General features: G+C 43.4%; 1 protein-coding gene across 1 annotated transcript in view; it reads right to left on the bottom strand.

The window, feature by feature from the left end:
- The window catches only part of ipp (intracisternal A particle-promoted polypeptide), a 29567-nt gene that overhangs the window by 2884 nt on the left and 13840 nt on the right, over positions 1-12843 (bottom strand). The window contains exons 5-7 of the mRNA XM_085983029.1: positions 10425-10562; positions 9503-9625; positions 8753-8973 (exon numbers count right to left, since the gene is read on the bottom strand). Coding sequence (XP_085839155.1) covers positions 8753-8973; positions 9503-9625; positions 10425-10562 — 482 coding nt within the window. The remainder of the gene's footprint in view (positions 1-8752; positions 8974-9502; positions 9626-10424; positions 10563-12843) is intronic.

Below are 12843 nucleotides of genomic sequence, written 5' to 3'. Positions count from 1 at the left end.
TCTGCGCAACAACACAGGGCCCGTGGTCATCAACCATGTGGGTAACGATACTCCATTAGTAGCTTTTCTTGGAAAACTAAACATCCTTTCATGAGAGGTGGCATTCGTCGCTGTACACAAAAGAGACCTTATGGAATGCAGCACGTCTGGCAGGACATCCTGCCAGCGAGAGGTCGGCAGGCCTCGTGACTTCAGAGACAGTACGCTAGCCTTCCACACTGTCGCATTTTCTTTCTCGACCTGCCCATTACCACGAGGGTTATAGCTGGTAGTTCTACTCGTTGCAATCCCCTTCGATAGCAAAAACTGTCGTAATTCTTCGCTCATAAAGGAAGAACCCCTATCACTATGTATATAGTTAGGCATGCCGAACAAGGAAAACAGTTGGCAGAGGCATTTAATTACAACAGCACTAGTCACATCCGGACAGGGGATAACAAAAGGGAACCGAGAGTACTCGTCTATAATATTAAGAAAATAGACATTACGGTCGCTCGATGGAAGGGGACCTTTAAAATCGAGACTCAAACGCTCAAATGGTCGAGTTGCTTTAATAAGATGAGCTGGCTCGGACGGCTTATAGAAGCGGGGTTTGCATTCAGCACAAACATGACAGGTTCTGGTCATTGTCCGGACCTCCTCAATAGAGTAGGGTAGATTGTGGGACTTAATGAAGTGGTTCATTCTGGTAACCCCAGGGTGGCAGAGTGCGTCGTGGAGACTTTGAAGCTTATCTGTACCTAGACTAGCACATACTCCTCGTGACAAAGCATCATCCACGGCACATACCACTGCCTTCTCAATGTCCCGTTTGATATTAAGGAAAGCCTCCTGAGCTTCCGCCGATAGCGGAAAAGACGTCGACTTAATAAGAGGTCGGACTTTATCTGAGTAGCTAGCCACCCACTGGGCATAGTACGAGAAGAATCCCAGACACCTTCTTAAGGCTTTTACAGTGTGAGGTAAAGGTAATTCCTTAAGTGGGCGTAATCTTTCAGGGTCTGGCCCGATTACCCCATTCTCCACAACGCAACCAAGAATACACAAACGTGCAGTATTGAAGGTACACTTGTTTTCATTGTAGGTCAGGTTTAACCTCTTTGCAGTCTCTAGGAACTTCGCGAGATTTTGATCATGCTCCCGTTGGTCACGCCCACAGATGGTAACATTGTCCAGGTACGGGAATGTTGCTTCCAACGCGTATTCATCCACCATACGATCCATCTCCCGTTGGAAGACGGATACCCCATTCGTCACTCCAAAGGGCACCCGAAGGAATTGGAACAGGCGCCCATTAGCTTCGAAGGCCGTATAAGGTCGGTCTTCTATTTTGATGGGGAGTTGATGGTAGGCAGACTTTAAATCAATGGTGGAGAACACGCGGTACTGAGCTATCTGGTTCACCATCTCAGAAATACGAGGCAAAGGATAGGCGTCTAATTGGGTATACAAGTTTATAGTCTGGCTATAATCGACCACAAGTCTTTTCTTCTCATTAGTTTTAACCACCACCACCTGGGCACGCCACGGGCTACCACTGTGTTCGATGATTCCCTCCCGTTGAAGCCTTTCCACTTCCTCTTTTATAAATGTTTTATCTTCTGAACTATACCGTCGACTCTTAGTCGCTATAGGTCTACAATTAGGAGCAAGGTTCGCAAACAAAGAAGGCGGGCTTACGTTTAAAGTAGAAAGGCCGCAGACTGTGAGCGGAGGCTGGGATCCACCATACTTAAGGGTAACGCTCTCATGCTGACACTGGAAGTCCAAGCCTAATATTAAGTTCACACACAACTGAGGTAATATGAGGAGTTTAAAATCCTTATACTCCGTATCCTTAACGGTCAATGTGACTTTACAATATCCAGTTACCTCCGAAGGGATTTGGACGCCATCACAATTTCACTTCGAGTAGGATACACCTTCAATGAACAGGAGTTAACAAGGTTGGGGTGTATAAAACTTTCAGTACTGCCACAGTCTATCAAACACCCATTAGGACGACCATTAATCTTAATGTCCATCATAGATTTTGACAAGGAACACGGTATGGTCTGGTCAACCGTAGCAGAGGCTAGAGTAAAACGATAGGCGGCAGCAGAGAAGACATCGGGTACAGGATTACCCTTACACACTTTACTAAAATGTCCCCGTTTCTTACATTTAAAACAGGTAGCCTCTCTGGCTGGGCAACTTTGCCTGGGGTGTTTAGATTGGCCACAAAAATAACACTTAGACCCATGTGGCACAGCCGCAACAATAGGATTAAGTGGGGGCTCCATTGGTGTTATGGATGCCTCCATACTCGGAACACACGAGGCTGAGAGAGATGCATAGGCTGATGCATACACTTCTGAATTCTTCTGGGCTACATCTAACGATCGAGCAGCAGCGACAACCGTTTTTAAAACTAACGAGTCGTTCTCGAGGAGTCTCTGTCTAATATAATTAGATCGGAGGCCAGATATGAAAGAATCGCGGATGGCTTCTTCCTGATACACTATGGCAGAGACAGCCTTGTAGTTGCAATCCTTAGCCAAAGCCTTAAGGTCCTGCAGGAAATCGTCCAGAGATTCCTCGGGTAATTGCCTGCGAGTAGACAGGAGCTACCTGGCGTATACTTCGTTAACCGACTTAAGGTACTGGGCTTTAAGAGCTGCGAGGGCCTCTTCATATGTAGTAATATCTTCAATTATAGAGTAAGTTTGATGACTTACCAAGTTGGTTAGAAGACCCAACTTGTTAACCGTCGGATCGGTCGATGATGCGATGAAGTGTTCAAAACATCGGAGCCAATGCATAAATTTCTTCGACGCATCTGCCGAATGGGGATCGATATCCAGACGCTCTGGTTTCAAAAATCGATCCATCTTCCAAAAGTTGTTATTTAATAAAATTGATGCGCCAAATAACTGCCCGAATCCGAAGTTAAAGCTTAAGACTGAAGCCTTTTATTAAATAAGAATCATGGCAGAGTTAACAGAGTCCATCATCGACCAAGCCCTTGGTAGAACATACCAGAAAAGGGGCAGGGCCAGGGAGGAGCATTAGTGGTTCCCCCTAGTGGAACATTCCAGACATTACAAGTGCAAGTACAAATATCAGAACACAGTTATTTCATCACAGTATGTAACTGAACCAACCAGGGGGCAGGCAATCTTAGATCTGGTCCTATGTAATGAGACAGGATTAATAAAAAATGTCCTAGTAAAGGATCCCCTTGGAATGAGTGACCATAATATGGTTGAATTCCAAATTCAGTTTGAGGGTGAAAGAGTTGGATCTCAAACCAGCGTACTAAGCTTAAATAAAGGAGACTATGAAGGTATGAGAGTAGAATTGACTAAAGTGGACTGGGAAAACAGATTAAAGTGTAAGACGGTATAAGAGCAGTGGTCTACATTCAAGGAGATATTTCACATCTTTCAAGATAAATATATTCCACTGAGGAAAAAGGGGAGTAAAAGAAAAGACAGCCATCCGTGGCTTAGTAAAGTAATAAAGGATAGTATTCGACTGAAAACAAGGGCATATAAATTAGCCAAATCTAGTAGGAGGATAGAAGATTGGGAAGCATTTAAAAGCCAGCAAACAATAACTAAAAGATTAATTAAGAAAGGGAAGATAGATTATGAAAGTAAACTAACAAAAAAATATAAAAACAGATAGCAAGAGTTTCTACAGCTATATAAAAAGAAAAAGGGTGGCTAAAGTGAACGTTGGTCCCTTAGAGGATAGGGCTGGGAAATTAGTGGTGGGGAACATGGAGATGGCAAAGACGCTGAACAAATATTTTGTATCAGTCTTTACAGTAGAGGACACTAAAAATATCCCAACACTGGACAAACAGGGGGTAATTGTGGGGGGGGGGGAGGAACTAAACACGATTAAAATCACTAAGGAGATGGTACTCAGGAAAATAATGGGACTTAAGGCGGATAAATCCCCCGGACCTGATGGCCTACATCCTAGGGTCTTGAGAGAAGTGGCGGTAGGGATTGTGGATGCATTGGTGATCATTTTCCAGAACTCCCTGGACTCAGGAAAGGTCCCGGCAGATTGGAAAACTGCTAATGTAACACCCTTATTTAAGAAGGGAAGTAGACAAAAAGCTGGAAACTATAGACCAGTTAGCCTAACATCTGTGGTTGGCAAAATGTTGGAGTCCATTATTAAGGAAACAGTAACAGAGCATTTGGATAAACATAATTTAATAGGACAGAGTCAGCATGGTTTTACGAAGGGGAAGTTATGTTTGACAAATTTGCTCGAATTCTTTGAGGATGTAACATACAGGGTGGATAAAGGGGAACCAGTGGATGTAGTGTATTTGGACTTCCAAAAGGCATTTGACAAGGTTCCACACAAAAGATTACTGATCAAGATAAAAAATCACGGGATTGGGGGTAATATACTGGCATGGGTGGAAGATTGGCTATCTAACAGAAAACAAAGAGTTGGGATAAATGGTTCGTTCTCGGGCTGGCAATCAGTAACTAGTGGTGTTCCGCAGGGGTCAGTGCTGGGACCCAACTCTTTACAATCTATATTAACGATTTGGAGGAAGGGACCGAGTGCAACATATCGGGCCAGAAATTCCAGAACGGGGCTTGCAGCGCGTGCAAGCCCCGTATTTGCACTTACCCCGCGCTCCTGCCGATCAGCTCCAGGGACGCCTGCACTTCCAGAAACTAAAGCAAGAATCCCGGGCAGCGTATGACGTCACGCCGCCCAGGAGCGCAGCCAGCGCGGACCCAGGAGCGTGCAGTGTAAGTGAGACACGCCCCTTGAGGTCTCAGTTTCACTGGACACGCCCCCAATGTTTCTGTCAAGCTGCTTTGCTTTTTTACATGCAAAGCAGCAGTTTAAATAGGTTTTTGAAGATTTTGGTAACTTTTATAAACTTTTTAAAATGTTTACATTATTTTGAGTAATCTGAAGTAGTTTTAAAGAAAATTAAAGCAATTTAAAGACTTTTAAAAGCCCTAAAAGAATTTTTTAATTCCATTTATTTATTTAGCAATGTCGTTGTCATACGTGTCTTCACACTGTTCCCTTTGGGGAACTGTATGAAGTGGTGGAAGGATTTATGGCCGTGATTAACGCTCATTCCGTGACCGTAACCATCTTTGAACCAGCCATTAGGGCGGTTAGTCCTATGGCGGGAGGGTTTTACGGGCTCCCACAAGCTATACAAGGAGGGGGGGCCACCCACACCCACGGACGCAAATATCCCACTGGATGTCAACCCAGAATTTAGAGCCGGAGCTCCGACTCCACTTGCCGGGACTGTCTGGAGTGGGGTTCGAAACCCTACCCTGATCTGGCCCAGCGGCAGGGATCCTACCGCTATGACAAAGGCCCAATCCGATTAGCAACGTGAAATGGCAGCATAGGGCTCCAGTCACGGGGAGGGAAAAGGCGCAGGAAACGTATGGGTGTCACCTTTTGTGCGGAGTGGGCCTTTTGCGTAGCAGTAAGCATCCCCGCCGCTGGGCCAGAAGGAGTAGGGTTTTGAACCCCACTCCAGACAGTCCCGGCAAGTGGAGTCGGAGCTCCAACTTTAAATTCTGGGTGGACATCCAGCGGGATACTTGCGTCCGTGGGTGTTGGTGCCCCCCCCCTCAGATGGGTTGTGGGAGCCCGTAAAACCCTCCCGCCATAGGACTAACCACCCTAATGGCTGGTTCAAAGATGGTTACGGTCACGGAATGAGCGTTAATCACGGCCATAAATCCTTCCACCACTTCATACAGTTCCCCAAAGGGAACAGTGTGAGGATACGTACGATGATGACCTCTTGCGCAATGCACCTCCTTGGACCCTCAGTCGCAGGTGCGAGGGGGCAAGTGGTGCAAGTGTTAAATTTTTTATTTTATTGACATGTAAAATGTTGGCCCAATAATTCCCTTCCAAATGCGCTAGTACGGTCGGGGTACTTACGCATCTGGCCGGATGAAATGCCGGTTTTCAGCATGCACAGTGCATGTGGGGAAAACCGGCATTTCCTGTCCTCTGAACGAAGCGGTTCAGAGGCAGAACGCGTGCGACTGCACATGCAGCGCGTGCGCAGTATAATTCGCCGCTTTCATTACTGCTTTCAGTGAGGTCCAGTCATTACAACTTACACATGAAAAACGCATGGGTACAGTTGCTACAGAGGCTGCGGAGGAAGATATTTCTTATCGTGGAGCTTCTGAAAGTATGTATGTCTGTATATATTCCTTTGCGTGTTATGTATATATTCCTTTACTTATGTGTATGAATGTATTATTTAATTATGACTTTCAGAGAAAGTAACTTATTGGAAAATCATAATTAAAAACATACATTCATAGTAAAGGAATATAAAACATACATACATATACGTAAAGGAATATATGTGGACATACATACATAACTCATTCTCACATTCCATTCACACAGCCACAATTGCTCCTTCTACCTACCGTTCTGAAAACCCTTTAAAAAAAAAAAAAAAATTTTAACTTTAAAACTTACTTAAAATTTCTTAAAATAACTTCCCTCCCTTTCCCAAACAAAAATATTGCATTTCAAAAGCTCCACGATAAAATATATCTTCCTCCGCAGCCAATGAACCACTTTACACTTGCTTTTTTTCAGTGTAAGTTCTGAGGACTTACCCTCACGGATTTCATGAATGAAATCCACGAAGTTCACTGCGCAAGCGCTGCCTGTGCAGTCGCACGCGCTCGAGGTCTGGAAATGCCGGCGTTCCCCGCATGCGCTGTTCCTGCTGAACGCCGGCATTTCCAACGGCCAGAAGCGTGAGTACCCCGAGCGCACTCACGCTTCTGGCCTGGAATTTCTGGCCCATTCAAGTTTGCCGACGATACAAAGATGGGAGGGAAAGCAGTGAATGAGGAGGACATAAAAAACCTGCAAAAGGACATAGACAGGCTAAGTGAGTGGGCAGAGATTTGGCAGATGCAATATAATGTTGGAAAGTGTGAGGTTATGCACTTTGGCAGAAAAAATCAAAGAGCAAGTTATTATCTAAATGGAGAGAAACTGCAAAGTGCTACAGTACAAAGGGATCTGGGGGTCCTGGTGCATGAAACACAAAAAGTTAGTATGCAGGTACAGCAGGTGATCAGGAAGGCCAATGGAATCTTGGCTTTTATTGCAAGGGGGATGGAGTATAAAAACAGGGAAGTCTTGCTGCAGTTATACAGGGTATTGGTGAGGCCACACCTGGAATACTGCGTGCAGTTTTGGTTTCCATATTTAAAAAGATATACTTGCTCTCGAGGCGGTTCAGAGAAGGTTCACTCGGTTGATTCCAGAGATGAGGGGGTTGACGTATGAGGAAAGGTTGAGTAGGTTGGGACTCTACTCATTGGAGTTCAGAAGAATGAGAGGCGATCTTATCGAAACATATAAGATTGTGAGGGGGCTTGATCGGGTGGATGCGGTGAGGATGTTTCCACTGATGGGTGAGACTAGAACTAGGGGGCATAATCTTAGAATAAGGGGCTGCCCTTTCAAAACTGAGATGAGGAGAAACTTCTTCACTCAGAGGGTAGTAAATCTATGGAATTTGCTACCCCAGAGAGCTGTGGAAGCTGCAACATTAAATAAATTTAAAATGGAGATAGACATTTTCCTAGCATATAAGGGAGATAGGCCCAGCATATTACGGGGAGAGGGCAGGAATGTGGACATGAGTCTAGATTCAGATCAGCCATGATCCTATTGAATGGCGGAGCAGGCCCGAGGGGCCGTATGGCCTACTCCTGCTCCTATTTCTTATGTTCTTATGATATAAAGATGGTTATGTCCATGGAAGGACTGTCAGACCATCAATCTGCCTGCGAATCCTTCCACTATTTCACAAGGGAAAAGTGTGAAGATACAAAAACATCATTCACAATACTGACTGAACCAAACATATTTTTGTTATGCAACGGGAACAAATAAATATTTTTTTAAATAAATGCTGTATTTACCAGCAGAATGACTTATATTGGTGGGAATATCCTATGGCTTAAGATGGTCTGTCATTGGAGGCTGGACAATACAACTTCTGGTACAGAACATTCCACCACACAACAAAATCCCCCATTCTCTACTACAAAGGAACACTCGGGGAGATTTTGTTATTTGTTGCATATGGCAAATGCTCAATTCTCAGCAGCAGCAAAATGCTTCCTCAGGTCTCTGCGCCAGCTAAACTGCCAAGGGATTTCTGCAGCTTTCCCAAATGGATGGAGAGAGGCTTAACCCTCCAGTAGGTGTAGGCCCAGCATATTTATTACAATGAGACAAGGGGGAGCATTCTTGGGTTCCTGCCTCACTTTCCCTGAAGAAAGCCAATGACGGAGCTTGTGCTGGGATCCTCCATGGGCCAGAGGATTTGCAGAGGGTCTGGGGGCAGGCCAAAGGTAGCAAGAGATAAACTCAGTTTTGAAGTACCCTGCACCCGCCTGACCACCTTTGGGGGTTGCGGCCTTCTGGCTGCTGTTTTCCAGGCCTGTAGCTGCGATTCTCCTTCCACATCCCGATCTCAGTAAAAGGCCCTGCCGGGATCATGCAAATGGCATCTGCTCGGCACCCAGCAGGGGCCCCAGAGACAAAAAGCAACCTTAATGAATCTCAACAGTATTGGATTATCTCTCAATGTGTTTTCTCACAGCAATCTCACCAAACCAGCTGTAGCATTATTTTATTTTTGTCTTTTTTAAAGAACAAGTAAATCGTTATAACTAAATTATACACAAACTACACCCACCTCCTGAAGTGAATACTTCTCTGCTGTCCGCAGAGCGTTCTGAGTCTCATTCCACCCTCCAACAGCATAAACACAGTCATTCAGAGCAGCTACTCCAACATATGCTCTTTTTGTCTTCATATCATCTAATGTTGTCCAATGCTTTGTGATAGGATTGAACATTTCAGCTGAACAGAGTTCTGAGCCCGAGTCACTCAAACCTCCAACAACATAAATTAAACCTGTGAAACAATTACAGATATTTCTGACTTGTATTGATAATTATTTGTTTCTTTTTTGAAATTAGTCACCAAATCTATTGAAATGTTTTTGGCGTAAGCTTTAAAGCCTTGAAGTGTGGGCTTCCTGACTGGTACTCGCAATCCTCGCTGGAAAGCGAACACGTGTGGATAGGTTTGGATTTGCTATAATTAGCTTCACGTTTGAATAGCCTTCCTACAATCATTATCCAGGTGTACACATGAAAAATGGCCATTTGACTGAGATATGGGAGGGCTGTTGCAGTAGCCCAGCAAGAGTCAGGACAGGAAGAAGAAAACTAGGCAAAACAAAATGAGAATTTAAGCCACTGTGTCTTATTAAATCCTTAATCCAATATATAGTACAATAAAGTCAGTGCTCAGGTTTGTAAAATCTTACCACCATGCACAACAGTGACATCTACTGCAAACAATCTTAATAACCATTGGCAAGATAAACTTAAGTGATAAAAGAAATCAGTGAGTCATATTCTGGTAGGTAGTGCCATACCTTGCATTTCACAACACCCGAAGAAGTACCGAGGGACAACCATGTTACCAACAACTTCCCACTTATTGTCAGAGGGGTCGAATCTTTCCATAGTCTTCCCAATGTCTGCTCCAATCCAGCCTCCTGGAAATATTCAAAAGATGTGCACTGAGTGTGAGGGGATTCAGAGCACTTTTCTTATTTTTAACAATCTCACATAACTTTGCCCTCCTGGCTCAGAGAACCCTATCACAAGGCAATTAGAAAAATTAAAATTTGATACATTTGCTTAGTTTAAAAAAAAAAATCTTTATGTTAATTCCTAATGTTTTCTGTCCGCAAGGCCCCCCGGCCCCCCCATAAGATCTGAAGGGCTCATTACTTCCAAAGATTGTTCATCTGTAATCAAGACTGATAACAGCTGCAATGTCCCCCATTGTCTGGATGATTTTGTTTAAGTTAGACTCATAAAAGAGTACTCAGTGTTAAATGAAATACGCCTGCAATTAAAAACAGAAAATGCTTAAAGTACACAACAGGCCAGCTCATTCAACTTACTGGTCTGTTTGCCATAGGACCATATATGGCTGTCTGTGGTTGAATAACCTGACAATTTAACAACGAAGTCACCACTGGAGCTCCCATGTTTCTGTCATTCAAAAATTGATAATTATGTGGTCTAATACCAGCCAAACCAATTACCCCCTTCATCCATGTGTCCATTTTACACGGTTGGTACACTGGACTGTCAGGTGGAACAGGAACATATGGCAGTGACCAAAACTGTATGAACAAACCTTTTCTACTAAAGTACTGAAATGTTATTTAACAGCAAAGGTCATTACATCGTTAAAACTATTTTTCATGTGGTTTTATAGGGCTAGATGCTACTTCTAAACCATAAATACGACAGATATAAAACATATTTTACAGATATTCCTACCCAGAGCATAAATCGCAGCATGACAGGCACACACAGCAAGTCCACATCGTGGGGAATTCATAGAGGCCACAGCTGCCCATTGTTTAGTAACTGGATCATATCGCTCAGCACAGTCAAAAATCATGGAATCACTTTCACCTTAAAATAAAATTGCAATTTTATCTAAAAAAATTAAACAAACTATATTTATCTTCAACCTTGTCAAGGCATCACAAACATAACTATTTGTAAAGTTAATCATGCTGATTGGAAATTTTAAATTCTTTTTGATCCTATTTTGATCAGTAAAATTAAAAATGTAATGTGCCCCTTTTGTTGAGTGTATTAAATCAATCTTTTTGGTAAAATTAAACAATCTTTTAGAACTTCCATTTTTTGTGACAGGGAATAAATGTCTGACCACTAAAAAAAAATGGCCTTTTGTATGTTGCTATTAATCTTTGATGGAAGTGACACCACTACAATACTGTAAAAGCACCAAATCCCTCAAATTCCCCCAACTATCCAATTTTCTGAGGCATGAGCTTTCTGTGGATTTAGCAACTTACTGGAAATTTTCTAAAATTTGTCAAATTTCCTCCCCCACACCCATCTAAAAACATAAGTCTCATGGCCTTGAGTATTGTGTGCAGTTTTGGTCGCCTTACCTGAGAAAGGACGTTCTTGCCATGGAAGGAGTGCAGCGAAGATTCACCAGGCTGATACCTGGGATGGCAGGAATGACGTATGAGGAGAGATTGTGTCGATTGGGCTTATACTCACTGGAGTTTAGAAGATTGAGAGGGGATCTCATCGAAACCTATAAAATTCTGTCAGGCCTGGACAGACTAGATGCAGGAAGGATGTTTCTGATGGCCGGGGAGTCCAGAACCAGGGGTCATAGTCTAAGGATAAGGGGTAAGCCATTTAGGACTGAATCAGGAGGAATTTCTTCACCCAGAGAGTGGTGAACCTGTGGAATTCTCTGCCACAGAGGGCGGTGGAGGCCAGTTCATTAAGTATATTCAAGAAAGAGTTGGATATATTTCTTAAGGCTAAAGGGATCAAGGGATATGGGGAGAAGGCAGGGACCGGGTACTGAATTTGGATGATCAGCCATGATCTCATTGAATGGCGGAGCAGGCTCGAAGGGCCGAATGGCCTACTCCTGCTCCTATCTTCTATGTTTCTATGTTTCTATGTTTATTAGAAACAAATACCAATCATGGCTGGAAAAACTTTTCTCCTCATAAATAAAGAAAACAGCTAAGGAATCCTAGATTTAAGAGAGAAACTGTAGATCACTGAGGAGACACACTGAGCTACCATCTGCTCAATCTCCTTGAAAGACCAGGTATGGCGAGGGAAAGGATTATGAGAGTAAGGATGAACAATCCAAGCAAAGCAGCTCTGTACACTTGTATAGCAAAACTTAATAGTTTGAGGATGAAGAAATAGTCAATCCTCAAATAAAGTCTTATGAGCACTGGTACAGAAGTGTAATCGAAGGAACACTTGTGCCATATATCAACCAACAATAAATCCTCACAACTATGGCATGCAGCCAAAGTAGGAGGAGCATCCGAGCTGGAAAGCAGCTTGCCTTTTGGGATTGAAGACACAGTTGAAATTACCTACCATAGCGGTGAGACACAACTAAAGGAGCCAGCACAAGAAACAGATCAGAATTAAAGATGAGGGGTCACCAGTGGAGCTCCCATGTTTCTGTCATTCAAAAATTGGTAATTATGTGGTCTAATACCAGCCAAGCCAATTACCCCCTTCATCCATGTGTCCATTTTACACGGTTGGTACACTGGACTGTCAGGTGATGCTGGAACAGGATAAAAGCTTGCCAACTAGCCAAGCTGAAAACACAATTAATAGCCTGAGGACGTAACAAATACTTCAAATTTTAGGTCTTTAGGACTTAAAATTGCTGCACCTGTAGTCTTTAGAGAGGTGTAGGGGACATGAAAACAAAAAGCCTAACCATACTGGTATTTCTCATAAAATAAAAACAGAAAATGCGGACGAAAGGTCATCGACCTGAAACGTTAACTCTGTTTCTCTCTTCACAGATGCTGCCTGACCTGCTGAGTATCTCCAGCATTTTCTGTTTTTATTTCAGATTTCCAGCATCTGCAGTATTTTCTTTTTGTACTGGTATTTCTCACGTTGCTTCATAAAAGGTGCGCACCCTGAAGCCCTGTTCACTATAGAAGCATAAATGGAAAAAAAGACCAAAAACCATTACGCCCTCATCCCCATCCTGAAAAATTCAAAACAAGTGGACAAGAAAGGAGACAAAACACACCCCACTGGTCAAAGATGATGAGGACCCTCCCCTGACATCTCTCTATTAGAGACAGTAGGCAAGTACACAAGGCACATAGAAACTGCCCATAGATTCCATACCCTACGAGCAGAAAAACTTTCT

The sequence above is a fragment of the Somniosus microcephalus genome, chromosome 3 (assembly GCF_052327205.1).
Source record: "Somniosus microcephalus isolate GS21.2 chromosome 3, FLI_Smic_1.0, whole genome shotgun sequence".
Taxonomy (NCBI): domain Eukaryota; kingdom Metazoa; phylum Chordata; class Chondrichthyes; order Squaliformes; family Somniosidae; genus Somniosus; species Somniosus microcephalus.
The sequence above is the reverse complement of the archived record's forward strand: the minus strand, read 5'-3'. Positions and strand labels throughout refer to the sequence as shown.